This window comes from Vanellus vanellus, assembly GCF_965231255.1.
Source record: "Vanellus vanellus genome assembly, chromosome: 5".
NCBI classification, from domain to species: Eukaryota; Metazoa; Chordata; class Aves; order Charadriiformes; family Charadriidae; genus Vanellus; species Vanellus vanellus.
Genome location: NC_138910.1, coordinates 11742946 through 11757513, shown reverse-complemented (window position 1 = coordinate 11757513; position 14568 = coordinate 11742946). Strand labels below are relative to the sequence as shown.

At 48.0% G+C, this 14568-nt stretch overlaps 1 protein-coding gene across 1 annotated transcript in view; it reads right to left on the bottom strand.

Moving 5' to 3' along the window:
* Positions 1-8829: 8829 nt before the first annotated feature.
* The window catches only part of SLC12A8 (solute carrier family 12 member 8), a gene marked incomplete at its 5' end in the record, with an annotated part of 52396 nt that continues 46657 nt past the window's right edge, over positions 8830-14568 (bottom strand). Inside the window, 3 exon segments of the mRNA XM_082484451.1 lie at positions 8830-9148; positions 11775-11835; positions 14042-14159. Of these exon segments, the coding sequence (XP_082340577.1) occupies positions 8983-9148; positions 11775-11835; positions 14042-14159 (345 nt within the window). The 3' untranslated portion in view covers positions 8830-8982.

The window sequence follows — 14568 nt, the reverse complement described above, 5'->3', positions numbered from 1 at the left end:
TGCTCTGCAGAACAGAAAAGTTTCTTTCCGGGTGAGTGTGGTGAGCATTAGATAGCCCCAAACTGAATTCCCATCGAAATCGAGTCCTTGCCAAATAACTTCAAATCTTTTATTGGTTATAAAGCTAACCCGCTCTCTTTCACATGCCAGCAGCAGCGTTTGAGGCTGCAGCTTCTTGCGGTGGTGGATTTCCCAGGCTGGGCTGTACGAGAAGCAAAGGATTTCCCTTCATTGTTCTGAAATTCCCTTTCATAACTTCATGCTCCTGGTTCTGCGAGAGAGCATGCCACGGAGCAGCAGGTCAGGCTTTGCCGAGGCTGCTGGCATCCCGACGCGCCGGGTTTAGCATCACCGCCGAACTCTCCCTCCCCAAGGAACATAAACCCATCCTGGGCAGCCTCTCCCCTTGGAGATGCTCCTGGGAGATGCCCCTTCTCTTTTCCCTTGAGCTATTTCAGAATCAGGCTTAATTTCCACAAACCGAGCAGAATGCGACCTTCCAGAGGCAAGTGACAAGTGACAATACACCACATCCAGACAGCTGCAGCCTCGGACAAAACTTGGATCTGGTCCACAGACCCCCACTCCTCATTTCTCCCCTCACCAAGTGCAGAATGACTGACTGACACAAACTCTCCGAAAAGCCTCTTTCCAGCCAAAAGGTGGCACTGATGAGCCCACACCAGCATGTCAACGACCTTGGCTTTACCCAGACACAAGACTGGGTCTCCTCTGCTCCTACGCTTTTCCCTCAACGTGCGGATGCTTTCTGCACCTTTCCACACAGCTTTGCAACGAAGCACATTTGGAAATCTTCCCTCTGATGCTTGCATAAGCATAGATGAAAGCCCTGGAAGAGGCAGCTCTTCGAGGCACCCCTCTATCGACCCATTCTCTATTCTACTCCCTACAACTTTTGGCATCATCTTGCTTCAAATTGGCTTAAACTCAAGGAACCAGCCAACCTAGCGTCACTTTGAGAAGGATTACATGTTAGGAAATGAAGCACAAACAAATCACGACAACATTTCTAATTATACAAGTAAACATCCAAGTCATGATGACTGAGTACCCCAGAAGCCACAGGTGCGTACCACCACGGTGCACGATCCACACAGGACACCTTTAGGCTCCTTCAGCTTATGTCAATGTACTTGTCCGTTCTTTGCGGAATAGTTGTGTAAAAAAAGCCTCCTCATCGATACGATGTAGAGACCAGTACACAACTAAGTAACATGCCATCATGGGGTTGAGTTAAAGCTCAGGTGAAGAGCTGTGAAGTCTTCTGATACTTTGGGAGATGGCACAGGGAGCATAGAGCAGCAGCTCAAATACTTGGGGATATCTTCATACATCAAATGCAGGACTCTACATTACTGATTCCTAAGAGAATATTAGTAATAATTATAATTCTTCAGAAAGCTTTGTTACTCCCTGGAACGAAAGTCTTGCCACCAAGCAAATCTGACACTTTCCTACATCCTTTAACTATGCCACACAGGTGAGGCAGCAGGGGCGGAGGAACCTCTCTGAGGTCAGCGATATGCCATCAGAGCTGCGCGGGGCAAATCAAAGCTAAAACCAGCCCCGACAGGAAATGGATGCTCTTGCATCCGCTCATTCTCAAGCTTGAGGGTGATAACACCGAGCCTGGAGCTCTCATCCCTATCCGCCCACCTTTCCCAAGGGACTTCCCCAGTGTCTAAGCCACATAGCAGCTCCCTGCTCTTACTGCATCCTCCCAAGCAGCAGGAAGCACGGTATCGAATGCTGTTCCAAAACAAGTCTCAATGAATTCTCCCTTCTGTTTTACTCAACAGGCGCATCAAGAGCCATAGCAGAAGCAGACAAATGCAAAACAAACGGTCCTGGAAGAACAACGGGTGTCTGCATCAAGCGGGTCCATCTCCCCGTGCCCCTGCCCCATTCCCTGTGCCATCCACAGCACGACCCACCCAGCTATGAGCAGTGAAGACCTAGATTAACCCCCTCCGGGGGGCGGGCAGCTAGCGCCCTCTCCCAAATTGCCGGTCAACCCACCCAAGCTGCTGTAACGCTGCATTTCTGAACCAAACGGGGCATTTGCCACTGTCAGGGAGGCGACCACGAGGACCGTACAGCTGTACGCACCATTGGCAGCAAGAAACGCCAGCCCTGCTCTGCCCTTGAGCCAGCTGCATCCCCACACAGCTTAATACGGGTGGGAATTCCTCCCGGCTGGCCGGCGGGGCCCCGGGATGGCCCGTTGCAGCCTCCATCACACGTGGCATCCGCGAGGCTGCTGCCTTCGCCGGCCCCAGCTGGGGCGAAAGCCCCGCAGTGTCGAACCCGTGTGTTCAAACCCGTATTCGCCACGAGAAAATCATCTTTCTCTTCTCTCCAGTCAGGAGCAACACATTATTCACAAGCACCTGGAAAGGAAACGCCGATATTCAGGCTGTTTCAGACTTCCCAAAATGCTATACCCCCCCCCCCTTCCCCCCAAGGTGCATAATTTGCCACGGTTTAGTGGCTGTAAATGTAAAGCTACTGTGTTTTCCTGCCATGTTATTTTATTCCTACCTTCACTGCTTCATAAGGAATATCCCTGCACCAGAGAAGTCAATTTATGACCAATATTTTTGAGCTCCAGCTCCAACAGTCACATGAAAACATGGAAAAAAAAAAAAACATTTTTAAAGTTGTTTTTTTATCCATTGGGGCTGCAGAGGGTATTGTGTTGGGGATATCACCCCTGCCACCCACGTGCCCCTCCTGGGAAGCTGGGGAAGAAGCACTGGTGGGAGGAGGAGGATGCGCTGCAGCAGGATGAAGGTGGCTGCGCTGAGCGCGAGAGCTCAGCAAAGGCCGGCGGCACTTGGCTTTTTCCCACGTGGTCCTGGAGTTGTTTATCCCCGTGGCATGACTGCACGCTCTGCTGCTGCATCCTGCTAATAATCGTTAGAGGGCAGATCCGGGCTGAGGGCTGCTCCCCTCCTTCCTTCAGAGCACAAAACTAATAGGGGATTTAAATGCATGAAATTGTGCCCGAGGAGTCGGATGGACCAGGCAAACCCTGACGTAAAATAATGCCACCACATCCTCCTGAAAGAGGCTGTGACCTCAAACGTCTTCCCAAATGCATTTAACGCTTCCATCTGAAAGCAAGCAGCACGTTGAATACACAAAGGCGCTAAAAACAAACAAACAAACAAACAAAAAAGCAGCAACACAGGAAGCCTTAAAACATAACTGTATAAAACATGATTGATACCATACATTGGTTAATTGAATCCCACCCACCACTGTGTTTGGGGGCAGGAAAAAAACATAGTTTGTTTTTATCTCACCTTGATTTCCACTTTCCGGCTTCAGGGGCTGGAGGCACTTGACCGAATTTGCCCGGTTCTGCATTTTTTCAGTCTGAAATCACCGACAGCCTCTCCGGGGTGTCTACAGAAGAGGCATCTCTGTAGCACTTCGTCAGGATTACACTGACCGGTCCCTTCTCTCCACTTCTATAGGAGCCTTTCGCAGCCCCGGCCAATGTCATGAAACTCCTGCAGCTTCCTTGAAACTCAGCCCAGATCTGTCCAAAAACTTGGATCAGGCTCATAAACCTCAGACAAGTTTTAAGCTGGTGATAAATTAAGGTACAAAGTGAGTATTTTTTACTCCTGGAATTTGTTATTAAAAGTCCTGAGTTTCCGAAGTGGATAGATAGTTCCTAACCGAGTAATTAATTACCCTCCCCGTCTCCTCTCAATGCTGTAAGCAATCCATTAATGGATCCCAATCATCCAAAAGGCACTTAGTACCTGACCATTTTTCTTGAAATTTTGGGGGTGGTGGTATTTTATTGATTTATTTTTACAAGAACTGCTTGCCCTGTACCTCCCTTGGAAGCTGCTTGTTCCAGATACTTGACATTTGGAGGTCAGGATGGATGCGGGTCTTGTGATCTTTTCTCATCCCTCACAGAAAAATGCGCAACAAATTAAAATGACGTTGCATTTTGAATCCTGTCATGGAAATAAATCCCATATTTTCTGGGGAAAAACAAACAACAAAAAAAAAACCCAGCCATTTAAATCTTGCTGGGAAGAAGCAATTCTAAATTTCTGATTTATTTCTTTTAGGACTCTTTTCAGGCAGCTCTGGTTTGGAGCGTATCAAGAAAAAAAAACGGCCATTTTGGAGCTGAGCAAAACACTGCACAGCAGCCCCCCTTAAATCCAAAACCAAACTCCTGCCAAAGTTTACGAGCAACATTTGGATCTGATAAAATTACAGGTGCACTCCTTGCCCGCTGCGTTTCTAGGCGCGTGCCCGTGCTTCCATTCGCTCTCACATGAGGGGGGACAAATCCCAGGTATTGGGGGGTATGTGCATGAAAATCACATGGAAAAAAGCCACAAGGAGCAGAAGGCAGAGCGGGAAGGAACCTCTCTTGTGCCGTAGGGGCTTTAGAGCTATTTATTTCTAGACTGCAGTTTCCTGCTAGAGCCTCTGGTCCACAGCTTTTAAGGCAGTTACCGCTGAGGTCTCACCTCATCTCAGGTTCAAGTGATGCTATGCCAAATCTGGGTCTCAGCAACACACCACTGTGAAGTCAGAAATATAAGCAAGTCCTCATTTATATGGAGTTACCGAATTTATAGGTGGTCTACAAAACTTTCTCTCTTTTATCCCAGTAATTGCCTTTTCTAAAATTCACTGGGCAAGGACAATAATTCAAGTCACCTCAGTTTCCCACTGACCTAAATGTTAATCCTCGGCTGGCTCCTGTGATTCAGCAAATCTCGTCCAACCTCGCAGGTGTAAGCATGATGCTTCTTAGGAACCTCTGCTTCTCCAAACCAGAGGTGCGTGGGTGAGAGCATACCCGCTCACGGGGCACAGAGAGCCCCTCGTGCCTAAATTCAGCCACACGCAGAAGTATCATTTCATACTTTGTCATCAGTCTTTGCCACTTCAAAACTGTGGTCATGACTATCCGCTATGAACAAGTGACCATGGCAGGTGTGTGATTGTTTTTGGCCACCGTACACAACAAAGACCATCCAAGGAAACTCAAAGCTGATCAAGAGAGAGCCAAGAGGGCAGGGGAAAGAAAAAAGAAAAAAAAAGATTTGAGCTAAGCTATGGATTTAAGGAGCTTGGTTCTCCCTGTGCAGAATCCTAATGGGACACACAAGCAGGTCCAGAGGGATTATGACAATTTATGCCAACTGAGGAGCGGACTCTTAATGCCAATATCACAATAAAACTTCACTTTTCTCTCGCCCATTCTTAGTCTTGCCTATTTGTGCTGCAAGTTTTTTGAGGCAGAAGACTCTGATTTCCGGACCCATTTAGTGCTGTGGGATCACAAACGCAGCATGAGCTTCCAGGCAGTACTGCAAGGCAAGCAACCAAATATTTATCCTCCAGTATCTTCTGTGCTTGTGTGCTCTGCAAAGGAAGCTGTCAAAACTAGAGCCACCAATTTACAGTTGGAGTCTTCAAAAAGAAACAAAACCAGAGCTTTTACATCCACACCTCTCTCGAAAGCAAATGCTTTCACGCCCTGACCCATTGCAAGACATTCTCATTTCTTACATAATAATAATTAAAAAAATCAAATTTCCAACTGAAAGGAAAATAATTATAGCTGCTAACAAAGCTTCCATGGCTTAGAAGATATGAAGGCCTTTTGATAATGACATCAACCAAGCTGCTACCTATATGGGACATATGATGCTCAGAGCTAGGTCCCAAACCCATCTTCAGGGAACCTAAAACTTTATGAAAGCCGCAGCATCTTGGAGTTCCAGCCTGGCTTCGGGGGGGGGGGGGGGCTGAAAGCAGCGGATTCACACCCACAGCGGCAATCCCCACCCACATTTCTTCCCATTAACCAATAAACGTGAAGCTGATAAATTCCCACCCCTAATTTCACCCGTTTAAAAGAGTGCTACAGAAGCTACAGACATTTTTGACATGACACCCTGATCTTTGGCAATGCAGCTGCTCACTTTTTCTCACTGGAAAAGCCTCCCTGTTGTGCAAAGCCCTGTGTACCCGCATGGCCCAACCTCATCGAGGTCACCAACGTCACCCAGTCTGTGGCTTATCGGTGCTAAGACACGGCTTCCCTCCACTCTTACTGTTAACTACACCAAAGTTAACACTCCGGAAAGGATCAGCACATCCCTTTTCAAGCATTAAACAGGAAAGTTGCTCTATTCTTAACCTGTAATGGCAGCAAGGAAACCAGCCCAATGCGACGCGTTCCTCCCTCGCAGGCACGAGGGGAGGAAAGGACCAAGCGCCCATACTTACAGGGTGGCGGAGGGAGCTGGCTCCTGCTGTGCTGGTGGTGCCGGTGGTGGAGGTGGAAAAGTTTCTCCAGCAGCAGCAGGTGAAGCCCAAAGACCAGAAAGCCCCAGCGCGACGTGTTCTGCAGAGCATCTCCTCCACTGCCAGGTCCTGATTGCAGCTATTGCCATCCGGCGCTGACGCCAGCCCTGCTGCTGCCTTTTTCCAGAAATACCGAGCACCCCCGCACCCCAGAGCCCTCCAGACGAGCTCTCACCAGGCCCCAGCACAGCGCGGTGCTTTCCTCGGGCAGCCAGCCGAAGCTTCGCCAGTGGGCAAACACCACCAAAATTGTTCCAAAGGATGTTTGGATGCAAAGGGCTGCTGGAGCCAAAGGGGCGGGATGGCAGTGGCAGGGGAAGGGGACAGCTGCTCCAGGTTCAGTCGTCTGAAAGCAAACCGTGGGCCACCTTCCCAATAGCGCTAGCCTGGGGGAGAAGCTGGTTGTATTTCTGGCCCATCACATCCCAGTTTTGGAGATGAGAAGGGACTGCGGTGTCGGAGAGGCAAATACTCCCCACTACCAAGTCATCTGGCTTCACTCAGCGCAGCTGCCCAGTGAGACACATGGCCAAGGGACCTTCCCCATCCTCCCTCTTTGAATCTCCTGATGGCCGCCTTATTTTAAGAAGGGAACTAAATTGTTTAGGAGCTAACAAATAACTTTTAACCCAGGAATTTCTGTCCATTAATCACTTCATGCCATGCTCTGGGGTTTTCTTTGTTCAAACTACAGAGAAACACGGGGCTGGGCAATGCCCACCTCGGGAGGGAAGGCACCCCACAATATTTTGATGCAACAGGACTTTATGAAATACAAGATTTTACAGTAATGGCATTATGGTTGGGTATCAAAATGTAACGGGATAACACAGCACCATGCAGCTTGCCAGTGGTGGATCAGCACCAAGGAATGTTTGAAGTTTGCACAACAGCAGTAGCTGCCAAGATCAGACGCTACGAGCACAGTAAGGGCTCTCTGGAGCTGCTGGTCCCAGGGAACCCAAGGGAAGCCTCAGCATGGAGCCACATCCCCACAACAGATCCAGACTCTTTGGAAACCAAAGGCAAAAGGCAATGGAAGGAAGGAACCCTGGAAGGAGCACTTCCAACACAGAACAACTGACTTGAGGTGACTCAGAGCTGGCCACACAAGCATAACTTCCCTTTTGCCTCAACTGAGATAATTTAGGTTAAAAACACTTAGCGAAAGACCTGTGACCTCAGAAAATTAATACGCTTTCTGCAGTTTGCCAGGATTCTTCTCTTCTTCATCTCAGTAGAAAGCCTCCTTTGCTTCCCCCTGTAAGAAAACTGGAAGAGCCAAAGCTGCAGCTGGTCAGACCATGCGATAGGACGGGGAGTCCCCCCACAGTTGGTAACGCCAGGGCACTGGGCACCGGCAAGTGGAACGGTGCTCAAAGGCATCGAGCACGCCCACACAAGCACAGAGAGGAGTTCCTGGTGTCTCAAGATTTTATTGCATAGAAGGAGAAATAAATAATCTACAGGCTAAAATGCTCAGAGATGAAAGGAAGTGAAAGGCAGTGATTTCCCCCTCCTTTCAGCATCAGAACAGCTTGTGCTGCTGGGGCTTGCTTCAAACCAGAGCCCTCCCTCGCACCTCCCCGGGTCTCTGCCAGGACCACTGCCCGCAGGCAGGACAGCGCTCAGCGGAGGGGTTCTTCCCTGAGGAGCAGAAGTGATGGTGACCCATCCCGCAGCCACTGCCCAACAACCCTGAGGTCTGCGTGGGAAATCCTGCAGCATCCCTCACTGAACTTCCCACATCCCAAATCATGGCAGCAGGAGAAATCATGGCAGGTCCCAATCACTATGGGACAGGCTTCAAGCAAAATTAGCAAAGATGAGGCTACACGTATTTTGTCAAGGCACTTCTGAATCGTCTGTCCCTTCAGCCAGGAGATGCTCTATTTGGACCCAGCTATGTTGTCAGGTCCCAGGAGTCATGTCAGAAAGGACGCGGGAAATCACTATGAACAGCTTCTAAGACATCATTTCACAGTTTTACAGCAGAGGTCATTCCAGTTGTGAATATATTTCATAATCTTCTTGCACTTGCCACTGATTCTGGCCTATTGTCTAATGCCTTAAAGTAGTTTCTAAGACCTTGGAAATTGAAATGCTGAGGTAGAAAATTACTATATTAGAAGCAGGCAAATTCATGCCAAGAGGAGAAGTGAATTGACCTGGAAGGTCGCATCCATCTGTGGCACAGCTGGGAGCGGGGCGCTGGCTCCTGCTGCCGAGGTCACTGCTCGAGGCAGAAAGCGTCCCTAGTCGCCCAGAGGACGTTTGAAATGGGGTGTTGTAAGCTTTTATAGCGGGGATGGTCTTTAGATCTCAATAGCACTTATAATTGAATTCTTTAAAAGGATTATACTGTCCTCAGTGACTCATCACTTCCCTGGACTGGCCCTTTCATTTGCATTTTTTCCCCCATTTTGGGTAAGATTTGAAACCCAGCAATGTCGTAGTTTACATAAACAAACAAGCCTCGAATATATAAATAACTATTCACATCCTTTTCATATATATTCAAGTATTTCACAAGGCACCATGGCAGCCATTAGCATTTCTAAGTGCTTTTTGAAGTGACGGCTTGATTTTTTTGGGTGTCCTTTACTGGAATTGATTCCCAAACTCCTCTCGGCTGATAAGCGAGGACTGGTGATAGCGGTCCCGTGAGGCGAAGTCTGCGTTCTCCTCAGTGAGCTGTGTGGTCTCCATGCCAACTGTTGCAAAGGACGGTGTCACCACGATCCGCTCCTTGGGAGACGGCCTTCTCCTGCAAACAGAGAAGCAGAGGCACCTGCATCACCCCTTCTTTGCCATCCATTAGAAATCAGCTGAACTGCTGCTGTGAGGAGCTAAATCCTTCTCGTCACCCTCGGGAGGCACAGAGCTAATCTGAAAATATTTTCCAGCAACCACTGGAAAATACGCATTTTCTTAACAAATAAGTTTCTCCTTTGGATGTTGGCTATGGCAAACACTTTCCACACTGTGCAGAAAAAGAAGGAGCTTGAACCGTTTCTAGCAAAAAAAAATATCTTTCTTATGGTTTCCTAAGCTTTAGTGTACATTTCAATTACTTTGGTAACTCTTTTAAATGAAAGAGAAGTTCTTGCAATCTCCTCATTGCAGAGGCTGATTTTAAGAAAACCTTATTGCACGTCTGCAAATCAAAACAGGAAGAGCTTATAGCACCAACTCAGACCTCATTTGGCACCAAAGAGCCTTAGAGGTGTCAAGGATCCTCGGTTGCCTCCAGCTCTCTTGCACTCTAATGGGACAACTTCTTTCCCTCCAATTCGTTAAAATGTCCGGCCTGGATCTCAAGAAAACAAAGTTTAGGAAAAAACCATCAAATTACTTCAGTGCAATTTCCCACAGTGTGGCAAAGGTGGCCTTCAAAATGACCCCCCCCGACCCCCTAGCAGAGCTGAAATTGTCTTTGTGCCAGCAGGAGCAGAAGCCCCGGTACTAGCATAAGGCCACCAGGTTGGCTGGCTGACCCAGAGATTGCACTCTTTGAGAAGAGAGAAATAGGATGAGCCTCTGCCTTGGGCAGTCCTCAGCTCCCCACTCAGCCCTCCTCGGCATGGTCTTTGCTCATCGATTGCACTGATTGAAGCACCGAGGATGGGGCCGGTCTGGTAACCCGCAGGACAAAATGCCCCCGTGACAACAGCACCTCTACCCACAAGAAGTGGAGCTGCCTCTCCGGGAGGTACAGCTTCTCCTTTCCACACATGGTGACTCTCCGTGAAGCCTCGCATCTCAACCAGCCTCCCAGGGGGAACCTCTGACAACGGGTGGGAGACAGGGCTGAGACACACCGAGGGACAGCCAGGAGGAAAATCCCGCTCTGTCATCATAGCTGCACCGAGCTCAAATGACCTGCCACAGATCCGCCCGGACACTGAGGTGGAACCAGACAGACAAGTGCCCCGGATACGAAGCAGTGGGGTCTGATTCACTGTGCCATGAGTAATTCGGGGAGTGCTTCAGCATGGCCTGTGCACCTTGTTCCCATCCTCACCCCCTCGCCCCGGGCTTGCGCTCATGTCACCAGTCCAGCCGATGTTGTCAAAAGGGTGGGGGACAACCCCTTAACTCCAAACGAGATAAGCAGAAAACATCGTGCACATCTTCTACTACCCCTCAACTCCTCCTCTTCTGGGTGGTCTGTCTAACCTGGGCTCTCATCTCCTAACGCTTCGGCAAGTGTGCAGCTTTACACAACTGCAGTGAGAGGGAGCAGTAGGTGCGTGAACAAAGCTATTCATGGCAAGAGGTTTGCAGGACAGGTTGGTCTTCAGGGACCCAGTCCCATACCTGGAGACACTTGCTGGTCTGGTGGAGACAGGGATGGATATGATGCAGTAGAACTGACTTGTCTGTTCTCGGCCACGCCACAGACCCGCCGTGGGGACCTAAGAGAGGACCCATCACCCCCAGCTTCTCTCCCAAGCCATCTGTGTTACCAAAGACACGTGGACACGTTATAGGGACTGCAGGCAGAGGCAGGAGCTGGCAAGACAGGCACAGGTGTGTGCCAATGCGCTTAAATGCCTGGACTTTCATTTCTTTTAAAGGAGCCACCAAATTTGCCCACATAATGCACGGCAGCTCGCGTTGTGTCCTTACTACAGCGTTCACCCACCACAACAAAAAGCAATCCAACAGATTGAGAACCTCAAAATCCCACTGTACTCTACAGCAGCAGAGATGGTCACTACCCTCTGTGGGAAACCCAAAAGCGATGGAATTAATAATTAATAGGATCAAAATGGATTAACAAAACTAGTTAATAACCAAACAAACAAAACCCTTAAGGTCTTCTGGGAAAGAAAACCCCAAGACATTGCTACTACAGTCCCACAAAAATTCAATACTGAATTGTTCCTTCACTGAAGACCTTGTTTATTGTGTTTGCCCTGGAGCTATTGTGGTTTCCCCTCAAATTTCCTCTCTGAAACTCAAGCACAGCTCCCAAGTGTGCCTGATCCACTGCGACCGTAGTAATTCCCATTCAATGGATGGTGGGTGAAAGAGACGAAGTCTCCAGTTCCTCGTTTCCTACCAGATATTTCAGTTCAACCTGAGCCACCAAGGTTGAGCACAGACCTTTGGGGTAAGATAAAGCTTCAGGCACTGAGATACGGTTATCAGCTGATGTGTCCATGCATAAGGCAGAGGATACTCCAGCTCTCCCACCTACACGGCCAGCCATACGCCAGGCTAACGGGAGCAAGCGGTTATTTTTACCGTTAAGAATAACTGAGTATGCAAGAAGGGACTGCTTAAGGTAATAAGCAAGTCAACTCTGCCACCCCTCGCTGCGCACATTAGTGGGTCACAGGAACAACGAGCATCGCCTCGGTCACTGCCAAGTGACTGGTACCAACCTGCACGAGGTGATCAAAACCGACTTAATCCAGCCGAAGAAACTGAAATTCGCTGCTGCTCCTGCAGAGAAAAGGCACGAGAAGTCAGTGTGCTGCTAATTCTCTCATAATAGCATTACACCGTTGAACTTTTGCATAAAACCTCAAACCAGCATGCTTGTTATTAGCCTTCAGCACACAAAGATTTGACGACGGTAAGAACGCTCCTGCAGTCTTTCCACACACTGCAGCTTTTAAACAATCGTCAAGAAACTCAACCCGAATTTCCCACGGAGAATAGCTATCCTTTCCCAGAGTGACAGCTTGTGAAAACCCCAGCAAAGCCGTGAGCAAAGCACAGGCACCCACAGCCGTACCTCTTCCTCCCTGGACCGCAAAGCTCATTCCCGCGGCAGGGATCAGGAGACGGGAGGAGACATTCAACCGACCTCAACCAGGGTGGCTGTGGTCTCACCATTCATTCCCTCCTGTCTCGCCCCATGGAGAGCTGACTTCGCATATTACACCAACGCTAATTTTTTGCTGATGTCTCTGTAGAGTTAGTTTCCTGCATTGGGTAACTGCCGGGGCTGGGAAGTGCCGGAGCCAGCAGCAAAAGCGGCATGAGAAGTTTGTGGTGAGGGACAGGGAGGAGAACAGAGACCCAGCAGCCCCTGCTGGGTTTGGCACAGCCTGTTGGGGAGGGAGAGAGAAGAGCAGGGACATGCTGAAATCCCAGAGCGTTTCTGCTCCCAAGGTCTTCATCTAGTCCTTAATCCAGAGCACCTCTCAAGCCAGTCTCTCCCAACCTCTCGAGACAGAAGGGTCATTTAGTCTTCTAGAGAACAAACTCACGGCTCACTGGACACCATGTGACCACAAAATAACGTTTCCTCACAGCCAAATAAAAATCGGGCTGAACTTTCATTGTTCATTTCTAACTTTTTCTTTGCCGTGCATTGCTTTACTGTACGCATGGGAATGCATATGCAAAAGAAACCTTTAAAAAAAAAAAAGTCTAACCACGCTGCGATTTCTCAGAAAACCTTCCAAAATCCTCTACACACTGACTGAGAAATTCTTTTTAAAGTCATTTTTGGTAAATATTTTCAAAGCAGATAACACAGATATAATATAGTGAATATACAAAGGCAAAGAAAACTCCAAAGCCTGAAAACATTGTGTTTTCTTTAATATATGAGGGCTGTTTGTTAAAACTTAGATATATTTCAGAAGATACAAATTAGCAAGTACTGTCCACAACCTCAGCTCTTTTCTACTCTCCCATGCAGATAAATAGAGAAGAAGTCAGTTAGCGTAGAAAGAGGAGCACTGGTGAGCCATGTTGTGATGGTTATCGAGTGCCAACTGTTATTTTGGTTTCTCATCGTCTGGGTTTCTGAAACCTAGTACCTACTTACCTACTGTCTAATCACCTTTCATCTAAATAAACACAGGTCACTACTTCTACGTTGCTTAGAAGACTTATGAACTGAGGTTCTTTTGATTGTTCTCATCTTGGGCAAAGTATTGCACATCCACGTGTGCCGGTACTTATGTACATATGCACTTCCATATGTAGGAATGCACAAGTACATGAGTACGTGCACACTGCGTGTGGACCACCTCCTCCCTTCAGAGACACAGACCCCTCCTGCAGCCGTGCCAGGGAGCTGTAGGCTCCCATGAGCTGCCTTCTGAATGTGCTTCACTGTTTAATTTTGAACTTGTTTAAGCCGATCACATGCGCAGACCTTTCTAATGCCCTCTGCCTAAGAGTATTTTCCCAGATTACGTTCCCAACATATTCAACCTGTTTAGTTCTGGAATCAAAAGGCTCTCTTGTTTTGCAGTTATGAATGCTGAGATTTAATGAGATACTCACCATAATTCCCGTTTTCATTAAAGCTTTCTGAGGTGAGTTTAGACTGATTAATTAAGTTTATTAAAATGTATTTACGGCAGAATTTTCTCATTGCTGTGATACATTTACAATCTGCCATCCCTGTTAAGTCTTAGTATCTGGTTTTGCCTTTTAAAGTACAATATATTAAAGCAATAAACACAATGTTCCAACTATCGGACTCATGCTACTTGCAGTTAGAATCCAATATAAAATTTAAGAGCGAGAGAGAAAATGTATTAAAACTAGCAATGAAACAAAACCTCATCATTCACTGTGTCACCTGCATATTAAATACAAGAGTCTTGATTCCTAATTAAGTTAAATTAAAGCTTAATGAATTTTTAAGCAGATTAAATAATACAGAAAAAAAAAAAATACTCACCAAGGGGGAGTCCTGGGCTCACTTGGCCGATGTAGAAATAGAGAATAACCGCTGCACCCAGGCTGACAAGGGTGTAGATCCACTGAATGACAAACATTATGATGAGGGACACGATCGCCTGTTGGAAAGACACAGTTTGGGGTTACCTCAGAGTGTGTAAGATAACACATTGATGACAATCTGACAGACCTTTTCCTGCAAAGCCCAGTGGTTCCACTGGGCTCCTGCAGTGGCCCTGCGGGAGAGCTGACAGCGCAGTGCCCGGCAAGGACCGCTCACCTTCAGACACAGCCTGACACCCGCTCGGCCGTTTGTTCCTCAGCCTTGCAAGATGAGGACGCATTGCAACTCTAAAGGAATTTTTTTTTTTTTTTTTTTTTTTTTTGCCAGAAATGCTGCATCTTGGTTTAAAACCAGTGCTTTGATGGCATCTCCGCACCTCCGTCTTCCTCAGGGTCTTCTTCAGAGCGTTGTGTAAGAGATGCGCACAGCCAGGACCGGGGATGCAGCCACTCGGCTTTACCCTG